Below are 15,862 nucleotides of genomic sequence, written 5' to 3' on the forward strand. Positions count from 1 at the left end.
TAAGCTAGCTCAAATCGGGGTCATCACTATAAATTCCGCAAGAGGCACTGAGAACTGAATAAAGAGAAGGGGCTTACTTCAAAGACCAGGGTCTCATTGGTGGGTCCCAGCGCGGACAGGCGTTCTGGGTGGTTGAAGGTGCGCTGGTACTCAAACACCGTCCCCGCGAAGGCGAACTCCCCTGGCCAGTCGATGCTCCAGCCCCCCGTGAGGTAATACTTGTGACTGAGGCTTCGGACGGCGAGGTAACTGGAGGATATCTGAAGCTCCTGGACCTCGATGCTGCGGGCGCCCGGTGGGACGGTGACAACCGGATAATATTCTAAGTGGAAAAGAACAGAGTATTTCTGACATCCACATCGTGCACTGGAGATGGGCTCAGAGACAGGTAGTGGCCATTTTTACAGAGTGGGGAGTTTGATCATCAGCTGACATTCCTCTCTACTCTTATGAAGTGAAAACACTCAGTTATTTCATTTTCCAAGTGGTAGGAACACCAGAGAGAGAAAATGGGTGACCTTTTCCCAAGCACATGTGTGTGGACAGGAAACACTCTTCCCTTTTCCAGAACCACAAAGGCCATGCAACTCAAGGATGCTTTTTATTTTTAATCTACCTGGAAAAAACTTGGAGCCACCTATTCTCAACAGTGATGTGCAGAAGACAGGGCTCAAAGTTCAATTCTACTCAAGATAGACAATTGCTTCAAATATTCATCTAACGTTGTAAGTGTGGACCATCTAAGTTCCATAATACATTCTTTGTTTAACAAATGCACGTGGGGCGTATGGCAGCCTGGTCAGAATATTGAAATTGCTAAGCAGAAAGGCGTTTGTTGAACACCCCTCTGGGATTTTTTTTTTTTTTCTCGGTACGCGGGCCTCTCACTGCTGTGGCCTCTCCTGTTGCGGAGCACAGGCTCCGGACGTGCGGGCTCAGCGGCCATGGCTCACGGGCCCAGCCGCTCCGCGGCATGTGGGATCTTCCCGGACTGGGGCACGAACCCGTGTCCCCTGCATCGGCAGGCGGACTCTCAACCACTGCGCCACCAGGGAAGCCCTGGGATGTATGTATTGATGAAACTACTCACACGAAAAACCCACCAATTCTCCCTTGCTCTTGCATAAGCACTAAAAGCCATCATCTACTGTGTGTCAGGTGAGTTAGTAAAAGGCTCAAGCGTACTTAGCGTGACTTAAGTTTGCTCAGCAGCAAAGGGTGTGTCCCACCAATGACGGCACTGAATTTGCAGCATCACTTACCATTCGCTTTGTGCTGGTTGAGGTACAGGCCTTTATAAATCTTGCAAGTTGAATTGTCACCTTTGCAAACACCACAGGCATCTGAAACTGCTTTAGAGCCAAGTTCATGATCGCATCCCACTGGCTGTAACCAAAAAAAAAAAAAAAAAAAAAAAAGGGAGAAAAGTCAAAGACTATAGAAGCCAGTAGCTTAGAATAACCAAGAGGTACATGGTTTTCCATATTTACTGAACATTAGGAAGGTAGGGCAGCTTTATGGTTAAAAGCAGAGTCTCAAGTTTGACCAGGCATTCAAAGCCTTCCTCTGTCATGACTGGATGTAAGATTAGGTAAGTTACATAACTTACAGACATCTGTAAAACTGGAATGAAACGTCACCACTGTTACTAATGGGAGGGGAATTTATTCAGGCCAGCTCTACCAGTGAAACATAAAAATGCTGGGACACCACCCCCTTCCCCACCACGAACACACACACAACCCTTAAAAGATCACAGAGCTCACAATCCAATTAAGACCAAAGAGAAAGTGGATACCGGAAGGAAAAGAAAAACTAATCCGAAATAAACAGAGTGCTCTTTCCAAACGCACTTATGAGGTTCTAATCACAGAGTGAAAATACTTAGTGAACACGAAAGAAAAGTCTACTACTATTATTTACATTCTAATTGAATTTTGACAACTACTGTGTAAAGTAGGATATATCATCATCTCCATATGTGGAAAGAGTGAAAAGGCAACTCAAAACACTGGACGGGGGTCACGCAGAAATTAAGAGGGAATTTGGAGATAAAACTCACATCCAACTGGAAAATGTTACCCTCTTCCCCCCTACACCACCTGCTTTTATCCAGACCCAAGAATCTCTTGGAACACTTCTCACGCTATGCATTTGACAGGAGGCAACACAAGCATGACCATACACCCCAAAGCAAAGATGTTCTCTTACTTCACAAATCCCATCAATGCAAACATCATTTCTGTGTGGGGAGCAAGGAGTTCCGTCTTTCACCTTGCTGGACATGGCAAAAAAGAATTCAAAGTTCTCAGCCTTGCAGTACAGCTTACATCGATCTTCCTCTAGAAGCAAAGAGACCAAAAGAGGTCATGGTCAAGAGGAAATCATAGAAAAATGACACGAGTACCAAAAAGATGAGTTAAATTTAATTAGAAAGCTATATGATCAAGATGGAAGATGTCACACACAGTTTTCTGGCGGGGTGTGTGCAAGGGCGTGCCCGAGGGCAGATGTGTGTGGCTTTTAAAAACATGAGTTCCTTTTAGTAGTCCATATAAAGTCTGCTTTAACATTGATACATGAGAATTTTATTTCTCTAATCCTGAGTAAGAGCCATAATACACGTGGCTGGTGGGTTGTGTCACTACCCTCCTTGGATGGTAGATATTTAAGGTTTTACAGGCCCTGAGGTCAGCCATTGACAATACGTAAATGAAGGACTATTGCTGTGTCCCAATAAAATGTTATTTTTAAAAAACGGGCCAGATTTGGCCCACAGGTCATAGTCTGCTGACTGTATTTAGGACACGGATTATTTTATGTATTTATTCAGTCTGTTAACAGGGAAAATTCTAGGCACTTTGGAAAAAAGGCATATGGTCAATAATGTTTATAAAACATATAGAAAAGAATCATATCATGAAAAGGAGGAGAAAGCAAACAAACTAAACATTCAGGCTAAAAAAATGTAATTTTTATTGATCATTAAGTCCCTGAGAAGTTTCTGATATCACAGGCAAAAACAAAGCAGTATTATCTCTATACAGCACTTGTTATCAGAAAGGAGCTGTGCCTACTTCTCCAACAGAAAGAGTTCTTTTTTGACCAGGAATTCCAGATGACGTTTCTCCCATGAGACCTGACGTGCAACTGTGTGATATCCCTGATAACAGTTTTACAACAAACGTGTAAACAGTTTGCAAACGGTTGTGCTTCACAAAATCTCTCAATAAAAGACAAAGTCAAAAATATGAAGGCAGTGGAATTATTATGGTCCAAACATGCAGCCATGTGGATGGATTCCATTTTTTTTCTCACCCAGGAATTCTTTCTAATAGAAGTTTTATCTCACGCCTCCTACCCTGTGCATATGAGATTAGGGAGCTGGAAGACATGTTACCCTCTTTTTTCTCCCTCATTCCCAGGAATTAACAAGTTCTAGAAAGTTCAGTTTTTCCAGTACAGGTTCCTGGGAAAGTTTAGGAACTAGTCTATTAGAAACAAACAAAGAAGCTGGGGCAGGGGATAAATTAGGAGTTTGGGATTAACAGATACACACTACTATATATAAACAGATAAACAACAAGGTCCTACTCCATAGCACAGGGAACTACACTCAATATCTTGTAATAACCTGTAATGGAAAAGAATCTGAAAAAATATATATACACATACATATATATATATATATATATACACACACACACACCAACTGAATCACTTTCCTGTACACCTGAAACTAACACAACATTGTAAATCAACTATACTTCAATTAAAAAAAAGAAACAAGGGGCTTCCCTGGTGGCGCAGTGGTTGAGAGTCCGCCTGCCTACGCAGGGGACACGGGTTCGTGCCCCGGTCCGGGAAGATCCCACATGCCACGGAGCGGCTGGGCCCGTGAGCCATGGCCGCTGAGCCTGCGCGTCCGGAGCCTGTGCTCCGCAACGGGAGAGGCCACAACAGTGAGAGGCCCGCGTACCGCAAAAAAAAAAAAAGAAAAGAAAAGAAAAAAAGAAACAAGAAGAAGGAAACTCATCACTGGAAGACAAAGACTGTCTACATTTATGAATAAATTCTTTCCCAAACTGCATGAATGGCACAGACCTTCAAATCATGGTCAGTCTTTTCGATTTTAAATAAGTATCAAAAGGAGAAGAGGGAAGGATGAGAAGGCCTTAACTTTTTTGTCTCCCACTCTAGGATGTGCGACCCTAAGTGTCTGTTTTTTATTCTTTATTTTTATTTTTTGGCCAAGCGGCATGTGGGATCTTAGTTCCCTGACCAGGGATAGAACCCATGCCCCCTGCAGTGGAAGCGCAGAGTCTAAACCACTGGATCGCCAGGGAAGTTCCTGGGGTCTCTGTTTTATTCAATGTACTCGCCTCTGTATCTAGCAGAGTGTCTCCCAGGCAGTAAGTACTCAGTCAACATCTGTTGAGTGAATGAATGAAATGCCCGGCTCCCTACCTGGTAAAAACTGCAATAATATTAGTGAAAGAAATTTGAAATCAAAAACCATTTTATAAGTCACAAAGTTTACCTGCTTCACTTTCTCTTTATGTATTCAACCCACAACTTATCTAAAGGATGATAACAACAGATTCTGTGCACACTATATTTAAAGGAAGATGTGGGAAAGACCAAGGATTATCCAAGAAGACAAAGCAAAGGAAGGACAAGAGTCTTGGATAAAGAACCATAGATGAGAAACATGGAATTAGGGGCGAATACAGCCAAGAGAAAATAAGTCTTCAAGTGTCAGAACTGAGAGCAACTGCAGCTATCCTAAATGTTCGTGGGAACCTGCTGCATGGTACCCTTCCTAGGTAATTTCTTAGTTCCTGATAGAATGTCTCCAGTTGATAGAGCATTTACTGCTCAGGATGGGACACGCTTCCATTAAGGACAGTTGATATTTATTTATTCATTTGTTCCAAAAGTTATAAATATGTTCCAAGTGCTGTTCTTAGATGAGAGAGATACAAGCATACTCAAAACGGACAAAGGCTTCAACCCTGGGGAACCTAATAATTCTTGTGGGGAGAAAGATAATGAATAAATGCCAATATAATATCAATTCTCGCACCAAGAGCAATGCAGAATAAAGCAGGCAAAGGATTCAGAAAATGACAGGAAGGAAGGTCTCTCTGAGGACACGGCCATAGGAACCATAGGAATTTCTGAGCACGTGAATTAATTCTGTTTTCAGAAGCAATTTCCAATAAATTGAAATCTCCCTCTGTTCAATCTCTCTGAATTTTTGAAGGGAACTAGTTTCTCTCCTACAGTCAACATCTGTCAGTCCCTCACTGCTTTCTCCTAAGACACAGATTTCAGAATTTTAATGTCAGTCCCAATTTGTGCTTTTAGACAACCAGCTTTTGGACCCAGAACTAGATTCACACTCCTGCAACGGCTGGGCTGGTGTTAAGCAAAGCTGAGTACCGTCCCCTTTGATTTGGAGGTGTTACTTGTCACAACGATGTCTCTGATTGCATTAGCTTCTTTTCAGTCTCTGATCATATAGGTTCATTCTGAGCTTTCGCACAGAAGCAGCCCTCCATCTTATTTCCCGTGAATTATCATTAAATTTGGTCTCTTCCCATCCTGCGTATGTACAACTGCGATTCACGTTAGTCCCTTTTCCAAAGGAAGAGTGGATGAGTTTTGATAAAGCAAGTGAATGGAAAAAATGAAAAGGAAACAACCAAAATGGTGACAGCTTATTCTGCACAGGTAACGCAAAGTACGTTAAATTTGGTACTTGTACTTTGTACACATGGTAACTAAAATAAATTCTGATGCTCAGCTAAGATCAAATCAACATAAAAGGTCAAATACAAGCCATTACTTTAAGGTATAATAAGTACCAAGAACTTAATATAGAGACATTTTTTATTCATGATGCGTGTGTGTGCGCGCGTGTGTGTGTGTGTGCGTGTGTGTGCGTGTGTGTGTACACTCTGCAAACAGGCCTTTCCATGCTTGTAATCATCTACCACCTCAGGTACCGAGTGTGGTGTCTCTATGGGGCATATATGGTTTCATGAGTTTTTGGTCTGGACAATTCATACCAATTTCAATTAACATCCCTGGGAGACTTAATCGCTGAAATGTCAAAGGTAAGTTTAGAAACGTAAGTGCATTCCAAACACATGAACTCTTCGACTTATACATGTGGGAGGAAAGGGGTGTCTTGTGAAAAAAAAAAAAAAAGTGTGGAAAAATAAACAAAACCTAAAGAAGTGAATGAAAAACTGGGCCAGGACGGGTCTGGGGAATGAAAGGTAAACATGGAAACTTTTTTACACAGGCAGCAATTTCTTCTGTGCTGTTCATTCACGTTACTGTTCACGTAGAGACATACTTGTTTGAGGTTCGTAGAGACCAAATTACCTTCCACTTTCGTATAGGGTTTCCACTGGTAGAACCATCCACGGAAAGGTTTGCTGTTATATTCTGCACACTGCTGGGCTCGAAAATCCAAGCTATTTTCATTACAAGGGTTAATATTGCACAGCTGATATACACGGCTAGAGCCATGACAGAACTTGCCACCATACTGCGGCCTAAAAAGAAAATTAAAGATCTTCAATACTAGCAATCAAAAGGCTATTAGTCACAGGCAATAATATAAGGAGGGACAGTCAAGATGATCATGGTCACAGTGTATGCAGTCCATTACAAAAATGGAAATATGTAGTCTACTACCCTTATGTCCCAACCCTTCCTATACCCATGGCAGACATAACTAATCAATCAAGGATTTTTCTTTTTCTTTGCTTTCTTTTCTCAGCATAGCCCTTGGGCAGCCACTACCACTGCTCATCAATTTCCATGTTAGACCAAACTTACTTGCCACCTCTGAGCCAATTTTTACATTCTGGCGATTTCCATAAAGACTGATGAAGGCATATTCTTGACACTCATCCTATCACCTCATGCGTTAGGGAAATCTGTAAACACACCTAAATGTTCTTGTTAATGTAGATGTGTGCTTGTGTGCTACACATGCAAACACACACGCCCCATTTGTTGGCATCAAAGCTCTTCCAACGCAGACCCAACTCCTCCCCAGCTTGTCTGCCATCTCTGACCACTCCCATAATCTTCCTACAGCTTGCCATGCACCTGCTGTGATGTAGAACAGCGGTCCCCTACCTTTTTGGCACCAGGCACCAGTTTCGTGGAAGACAATTCTTCCAGGAACCGGGGTGGGGGGCGGAAGGCAGGGGATGGTTCAGGAGGCAATGCGAGCCATGGGGAGCGGCAGATGAAGCTTTACTCCCTCACCCGCCACTCACCTCCTGCCGTGCGGCCCGATTCCTAACAGGCCGTGGACCGGTACCAGTCCGCAGCCCGGGGGCTGGGGACCCCTGACGTAGAAGGTCAGTCAGGACACTGAGGATATTACATGCCATATTTTCCAATCCAGCTTTGTCAGTCACTGAGCTGATAGCTTGATGACTGTCAGACTCACGTGTGCTTTATTCTAATTGATTCTAAACGCTGGGGGAAAAAACATGTCCTTGTTTTCATCTGCATCATCACTTTTTAACGTTGCAGGTGGCCTGCTCCTTTCCTGCCAAGCACAATGGGAAATGGATTTCCAGAGTAGGGAATCCCATTAGAACATAAATAATTGTGATCTAATGGCAAGCTCTTTAAGATCTCGCTAGGCAGACTGCAAAAACCAGAAAGCAAAATAAAAAGGAGCGTCAGCCACACTGAAAGTTACCAGGGACACCTTACCCAGCTGACTCCTGGCACAAAGCAATTGCTTCTTTTCATTCCCACTTTTTTTTGGAGCTTTCTCCTAAGGCTAGACACCAACTACAGATCACCTCGTACAAAAGCTCAGGGCAAACATGTAACATGAAAGAAGGCTCCAAGTTAATAAATTTCTGTGATTAAAATTCCTTGTCTCTTTAGGAAGCACAGGAATGCTATAAAACTCCCCTGGATTTGCTTCGGCACATTTTATCAAATTCTCCTATGCTAAAATGGATTCAACAGAAACGGGAAGTGTCACACCGCCAGAATGAGATTTTTCAGCTATTTCAAAACATTCTGGAACAACTACTAAAACATTCAGCAGTCACTGTGCGAGATTAAATCCCTGAAGACTTCTTAAATCATTATCCGAAAGGCGTTTCGAAAAACCTTAAAGTGCCACATGAGAGCCTTACTCTATTCCCGGTCATCTTCATGAGTCATAATTAAAATTTTCTCAGCGTAAGTCTTTCTTGTCGGAGAGTTTACAAATAAGCTTCATTTAGACTACTCAAATTCAATAAAGTGAAAGAGGACCACGTGTGACTGCTTCAACTCAGACACTGTAACATGGGAAAGACCTCAAAACTCATAGAGCCATCCCCTCATTTTATAGATGAAGTGGAAAACGGCTAATAGAGCTTCCAAAATGTGCTCAGTGAAGGTCACAAGTCTAGAAAGAGACAGAACAGAGCTCGACCTCATCCCTTTGCGCTCTCCCGGATGCCGGTCCTGCCCTGCCAGGCATGCATTTAACTGACTTAGGCTACAGGGGCAGGGCATGAGAGGACCGAGAGGGAGACAGTGATGTCCAATGGTTAGGGAACTGGCCTTGGACAGTGAAGCAGACCTGAATCGAAACAGTCCCTGCCCTTTCTCAGCTTAACTTTAGGTAATTTTAGTTAACCACCTAAATCTGTAAAATGAGGACAGCTGTGATGATTACCTGAGAGAATGTTGGTAAAGAATTTCGGGCAGAGTCTACAGCCCAGCTAGCACAAATAAACTGTAACTATTTTAAAGTGCTTGCTACTCTTAATGACTGGCAAAAATTTGGACTTTTCCATCAAATCCTCAATTACACATACATTTTTTCTGCAGCTTTGAACGTGAGTATTAGGATAAATTAACAGAAAATTCTACCATGATGGCCCTTGGTACAATGAGTTCTTTATCATTAAAAACAAAAAACAAAAACACCAGAAAACAAATATCTAGGCACCCGATTTTTTCTTTGTATTAAGCTACTATAAAGTACACCCATATTTGCTTCTGCATAATTTACCAAGTCCTGACTACAAACGGTTATATATATATAACATACATATACACATATACACACATATATATTTATACATACATATATTTACATATATATGATTTACATACACACACGGACACGTATACATAAATGATAGTCCTGGGCCCTCTGCAGGCTTTCTCAATAAAAATACATGAGGAGGGATATCAAGAAATCAGTGCTTTTTAAAGTACACTTGATGATTCTGATAATCAGCTGAGCCCAGAATTTACTGGTTGAAAAATGGGCCAGAGATATGATTCAACGACTCTCCTGGCACTGTGACTCCAGTGGCATGACATTCTTTCTCAAATCGACTCACGTTTTAGGAGAGTTCTAGAATGCCTTAGCAAGCTTACTTATCACTATTTGAATTATTTTACTATTTGAATTTTCACTATTAATTTTCTTGAACAGAGTGTATAGGCATTTCACGAGGCTCTCTTCCAGGGACCCAGAAAAAATGTTCGCTGTAAGGATTAAGACAGTGGGATCTTGGTCTGACTCTCCCATGTCCAGCTTGGTGACCCAGCAAGAGCCGCTCCTCTGAATGGGACCCTCTGTCTCCCCTGGTTACCCATTTGCAAAATAACTACAGGAAACAACAGGTTTCAACTCGCGTATCTGTTCTAACCTGATTGGGAGCAAACGCCTGGAGAAGTCTTTTGAGGAGGCACAGTGGGGAGGCTTTGATCAATTAATAAGGTCTGTCACAGACACGGACGAAGAAGAAGGGCCACATTTGCCAGGGACTGGCCATTCCAGAACCAGATAACCTTTCAATTCTTTTGAAGCTGAAAAGTTGGATAAATCCATGACCCAACCAGAAATAATTCATTTTTTATGAAACAAACTATGTTCTGAGAAAACCATCATTACTGTGCAATGAAATGCTCACCTTGCTTTTCACGTGAAAAAATGAAATGGTTCGGCTGATCTGAACAGACCAAGCGTTTAAACTGAAGCAAGCGAGAAATAAGTAACTTGAAAGAGGGAGGAAAAAACAGCTTTACGACAACAATGTGAAATAAGAATGGAGGACTGATTCAATTGTCGTGAAGCAGCCGATCACTTACTTGTTTTAGTTGTGACTTCGTGCATAATCAAAGAGAATCCTGATTAGCCCTAATCTTGTTTAAAATGATAAAACTGCACCCAGTAGAACTACTCGAGTGATTAATTCTTTTATAGACATCTCTGAAGTTACAGTATGCTATTTCCATGAACAAGGCCCTATTATAATGAGTGTTCCCAATCCCACAGACATGAGAGAGGTTTTAATTTAAATCTCAGGGGCGTCATTCATGCACTTCACCGGCAGGGTTATTAAATTAGGTAATCTCTTTCTTTCTTGGGAAAGTAGCGAGATTGTAAAATGTTGCGATGTATGAAAACCAGATTCGTGAAATATGCTGCAAAAATGAAAAGTAATACAATGACTTTAACAATTCTATCCAAGACACGGGCTACATTCAAAGGATGAGGAGGGTGTTTTTAATAATCTGGTATAAACTGCAAATGTATCACAAGCCTCCCTACCATTAGACCTAGTTATTGGGTCAGATTAGAGCAGAGCATCTCAACTGGGAATGACTTTGCCCCCTACAGGATGCTTGGCCAAGTCTGGAGATATTTTCGTTACCATAACTTGGAGGTTGGGGGGAGGGGGACTCATCCTACTGGCATCGAGTGGGTAGAGGTCAGGATTGCTACTAAACACCCTGCCACATACAGGACAAACCCCCCAAACAAAAAAGTTTCAGCCTAAAATGTTAAGAGTGCCAAAGCTGAGCGATGCTAGATCAGCCTGAGATACTGCAAGCACCTAACAAGCCATGGTCAAAGCATCTCCAAACCCTCCCTTACATTTTGGAACAAACTGGCCTCTTGATCCAGCTCAGATGAAGTACGATTTGTCTTTTCAAAAATTTCCTTTTGCTCTAAGTTCATTATTTATTTAAATTTGCAATCCACCAAACATTTATGCAATGCTTGCCACGTACCAGGCAATTCTGAAAAGCCCTTTACAAGTACCAGCTCAGTTGAGGGAGGTCCCATCATTATCCCCTTTTTACAAATGAGGGACCCAGAGCAGGGAGAGTTAGGCGTCCAAGGCCGCCTAGCAAGGAAGGGGTGGACAGGAGGCCCGCTTAGGTTCCTGGGCTTGAGAGTCTCTGTTCTCAACCTCCATGCTATGTCACCAACCGAATCGTGTGGTAGAATTAAACCCACTAGTTTTTCAGGGTCCCATCAGTTTCTTCTCACCCCCATAGCCTTCTCCAGAGTCCAGTTTCATCAGGAAGGCCTCTGCTCGCTGCTTCTGAGCACTGACCCTCTGTTACCCGTGTTCCTGGCGAGTTCAGGATGAGGATGATGAAAACCACATGGGCCCCAGAACCTTCTGCCGAATGCCCACTGGATGCTCCCCAGCGTGCCGGGAATTCTAGAGACACAATCTCTAATCCCCCCAAACCATGTGAGGTGGGCGCTGTCATCTCCATTTTATACATAAATCCAACCTCCAAGTTCAAGCGATCTTCCCAAAGCCACACAATTAATAAGTGACAGACCCAGGATGTGGAGTCATATCTTTCCATCTCCAAGTTCTGAGCTCTTTCGACATCACCACTCCAGTCAGGAAATGTACATCTCACACTTGTTTCACATGGGAATTAGAGCAGATAAAAGTAACCTAAAACCACCTTCATCTCACAGAGCACAGAGGGCAGCTCAGACTCCCAGCACCACCAGATCAGATGGTGCTCGCAAGCCAATCTCAACCCAGGGAGGTTTTGATCAGTCCTCCCAGCATTTGATCTTTCTAAAGAAAATTGAGTTTGTTGTCAATATTTTAAAAATTGGGAAATTTCACACAACAGTGTTTCGGATTTCTGGTTTCTCTCGAAAAGTCAGGCTGATCTGTCAACACATGTTGATGTACATTCCTGTAAGGCAAAAATCAGCATACTTTCTCCAGTTCATCAGTTTGCAACACACACACACACATACACACACAGAGTCTACCAGCCAAGCTTCTCTGTCCTACAATATCCCAGGCATGCAGCTGTAATTTAGATGCAGAAAGTAATTCACACCATTACTGGAGTCCGTGACAGCAGACTCACACAGAGAATAACTCCTTTGCTGTTTTGAGGTTTCTGCCCATCATACCTCCCCCAGTACATACAGCCTTTATATACAAGCAGTAAAACCCTTATTCTTTGATTGCTATTAAGCAGATGGAATAAAACTACAGTTATAAACAGGTATAAACAAGACAGACAAATATGCAAATATGTAACAGGCTGAAGGTTCATGCCTTACAAATGCTGACTTCGTGTCAGAGCCTTACTTGGGGTTATTGCAGTGTCTCTCCTGATACTTCACGCCTCCACCACACGTTCGGGAACATTCTGACCACTTCGACCAGGCGGACCACTGGCCGTGGATAGGCCGAGGCCCGTGCTCCCCAAACTTGACACACTGGCCTTGCCGACACCACTGTGAAAAGAATGTGTGACTTTCAGAGACCACCTGGGAAAGCACGCGGAGATGCCTTGATAGCATCCCTTTCGCTGGCTGTGCTTACACGCTGGTACCCTGCCTTCCCCACGTGCATTCTGAAAGGCTGACATCTAGGGAGAAGGGGCATTTGTCACCAGAAGGCTGAGTATAACAGGACAGGCTTTGCAAGCTGTCCAGGTGACGTGTTCAGATAAGGATCTACCCTCCCGCCTACGGAGGCAGCGCAGACACGAAGGCGAGCCTCCCCTGACATTTGGAAACAATGGGGCTCAGAGAACCCTTGGGCTCATTTTTCTTCCGGGAGAATCAGCTTTTCAGATACGAACACAGAATTTATCATGATTATCACATCCGAAAGACAGATCTAAGTATGCATACGTTTTTATTTCAAATCATCCCTAGAGAGCATTTCTGTTGAAACCGAGTAGCTTTCAGGCTACACAAATTGTGTTTTTAGATAACACCTTTGCCCTTCTGTCTGTATGAAAGGTCCCTGTGTCAGACCCTCTGATGACTCTGAACTGAGTGTCTTTTCTGAATCAGCTCTGGGTCTCTCATGTGCTGGTGATCTGCTCAGTCCGAGAGCTGTTTTCTGTGCTGACCTTTCCATTTGAGTTCTTCTTTGTCATCCAGTCCAGTTCTGTGGGTCACCTCTGTCCTCTGGGGTTGCACTCACCGCTGGGAGTGCTTTCTTTTTTGCCCCTGCGGCGCTTTTATTATGAGCAAGTTCTGCATGATTTAGAGCATAATTGCAGACTTGCCTAAAAGCCTCTGCAATTAGATCCAAAGGGTTGGGGTTTGGATCGTGCCAGGTTCTGCCGAGGAGTGGGGATCGGTTACAGAATTACGGGGAGTTGGTTACGCGTTCAAATCTCCACTTTTCCCCCGTGATACACTTGGCTTCGTGGCGGTCTGTTGTGAGGCTTGGTTGTTAGCGCGCTTTGACTAGGTCAAGAGATGGCTTCCTTCCTTCAGTTTCTTGCCATGTGCTGATGAATTCCTCTGTTTTCCATTTTTCTTTCCCCTGGATTAATTGCTACTTCAGAGTCTGCATGAAATCATATAATGTTGTTGAGAACTTTGACGGGGGAAGCAATGGGTCATTTGAGGATTTTGTCAACCATAAGCACGAACCTGAATCTTCCCCACCAAGAATGGCTGCGTCTCTCAGGCACTGAGCTCAGTGGCTGGGACAAAATAATAACAAGAGCCAATACTAACAACAACAGCAGCTACAGTTTATTAAGTTGCTTCTCTGTGTGCACAATGGTGCTGGGGGGGAGATGGGGGAAAACTTCAGATGCAGTATCTAACGTAACCTTCACAAAGCACGTCGCAGTTAATAACTATTTTCTGAGTGAAAGAAATTTAGCAAAGAAATACTAACTTGCTCAGAGTCAAACTACCCAACTAGCTACACAACCAGCTGAGACTGGGTTTAAACTCAGTAGCCTAAGGACATATTTACTACTCACCTCGGAGGCAAATGACTGACCAATGCATCTTAACTCAAAATTTTTTTTATTTTTTAGAAATATGGTTTTGAGATCTGTTCCAATCCTTCAATTACTTTGCCTTTCTTTTATTTCAATATTCATCCTGGTATCAAGTTAAGCTGCTCAGAGATTTGTCTCCTCTGGCGTTTTTAATCAGTAGAGAAATCAGGAATACATAGGGATATACACACATACATGCATGATCTGCATGTTTATTACATGTAAAGCGTAATACACAAGATATATACACATGTAGTTATATGGATCTATTCATATATGCTTCTATCACTGCTTCTAATTTCAAATTAAATGGCCATGACTTGGGCAAATACCTTTTATAATAGACAGCAAGCACAAACCTTTCTTTCCTCGTACACATAACCTAGATAGAAGTATGAGACTTTCATATCCTCACGTGTTTACCCGGTATTCGTGGCACAAATACCACTGAAGGACCAGCGAGAAGGGGGCAGGGAGGATTCAGGTGAGTTTCAGTTACAATGAAAGAAACAAAACATGGGGTGACTGCTACTCTACAGGACATGGCCCTGGCCTCATGGAGTTTACAGTCTAATGAATAGCCAATTACATCCCCTAGGGAAAGAAGACTCTAAGAACCATATCTATGAGTGCAGTGTAATTATACTGGAGTGAAGCTGGGTGGAAGTTACCAGAATGCTCTCAACTGAGGGTGACCTTACCGGTAAGGGCTTTTCCGCAGTTTATTATATAACCATAGTCTGGTGTATCAAAATAGTGAGATGGGGGCAGTGGTCTAAGGACATCTATTTTCTAATTCTGGCTTGATTAATCTCATGCTATATTAACTTAAGTCTAATCCAGAAGCAGTTTAGCCCCTGTCGAACTAGATCCTGGGTGTATTTGCATAACAGACCTTTGATCTATGCCATTTACCACTTATTTTCCTCATTTACTATATAAATCTTTTCTCGTACATCCCTCTCATGATTAATGCTGTTGCTTTCTTAATGAAAGAATGCCCACTAATCCTCAAGTTGCAAGTTCGCAACTTTGACACTCCAAAAATAAAAATGATGTGAGCAGTATTTGCATATTCGATTAATTCATTGTTTTGTATCACCACAGCTAAAACACCCTTCTGCACATTTTCGCTGAGAATCCTTACTGAGATTTCCTAAGACCAGGACATCTGATTAAAAATCGCATAGGATGCTTCAATTTTTTAAATGTTTATTTGCTTTAAAATAAAAAGAGTTAAAAAATAAAATCTTTTTAGAGGTACTGAAGAAATGCCTTAACGAATATCAGAAAGCATCTTCTCAATATTCATTTATTTCGTGTGTCTGTGTCTTTGCCTTTATTGCTGGTCTCTTCGAAAAAGTCTCTCTTTCACCCAACTGACGAACTTCAAATTCAAATTGCTTCACCCAACTGAAGAACTTCAAATTCAAATTCCAACAGCCATCTTGGGATACCCATTCATCGTAGTTTATTCTAAGTGCACCCCTATTTCCAAGCAGGATTCATTTCTTATTCACTTGGGCTTCGATAGCAGCTACGCGCTTCAAGAAGATGTGTTTAAAAAGAACCAAAGTTATTGGCTTCTGTGCAGGTTCCCCCATTGGACTGTAAATGTTTGAAGAGATAAAATGGAGTTTTATTTATCTCTGTAGATATTTCACTGATATCTAGTGGTCAAGAAGTTATGATGGAATTGAATTCAATTTAAGTGGCCAATTCTTTTCTACAGGCTTGGCTGTCTCAAGAGAGCCAATGGCAGAGACCG

At 42.4% G+C, this 15,862-nt stretch overlaps 1 protein-coding gene across 3 annotated transcripts in view; it reads right to left on the reverse strand.

Moving 5' to 3' along the window:
* ADAMTS18 (ADAM metallopeptidase with thrombospondin type 1 motif 18) overlaps nt 1–15,862 on the reverse strand; it is a 174,657-nt gene that overhangs the window by 63,405 nt on the left and 95,390 nt on the right. For all 3 annotated transcript variants that reach the window (XM_060000258.2, XM_060000259.2, XM_060000257.2), the window contains 5 exons: nt 12,426–12,574; nt 6,397–6,569; nt 2,212–2,342; nt 1,263–1,386; nt 78–322 (listed from right to left, as the gene is read on the reverse strand). In XM_060000258.2, coding sequence (XP_059856241.1) covers nt 78–322; nt 1,263–1,386; nt 2,212–2,342; nt 6,397–6,569; nt 12,426–12,574 — 822 coding nt within the window. The remainder of the gene's footprint in view (nt 1–77; nt 323–1,262; nt 1,387–2,211; nt 2,343–6,396; nt 6,570–12,425; nt 12,575–15,862) is intronic.

The sequence above is a fragment of the Delphinus delphis genome, chromosome 20 (assembly GCF_949987515.2).
Source record: "Delphinus delphis chromosome 20, mDelDel1.2, whole genome shotgun sequence".
Classification (NCBI taxonomy): Eukaryota; Metazoa; Chordata; class Mammalia; order Artiodactyla; family Delphinidae; genus Delphinus; species Delphinus delphis.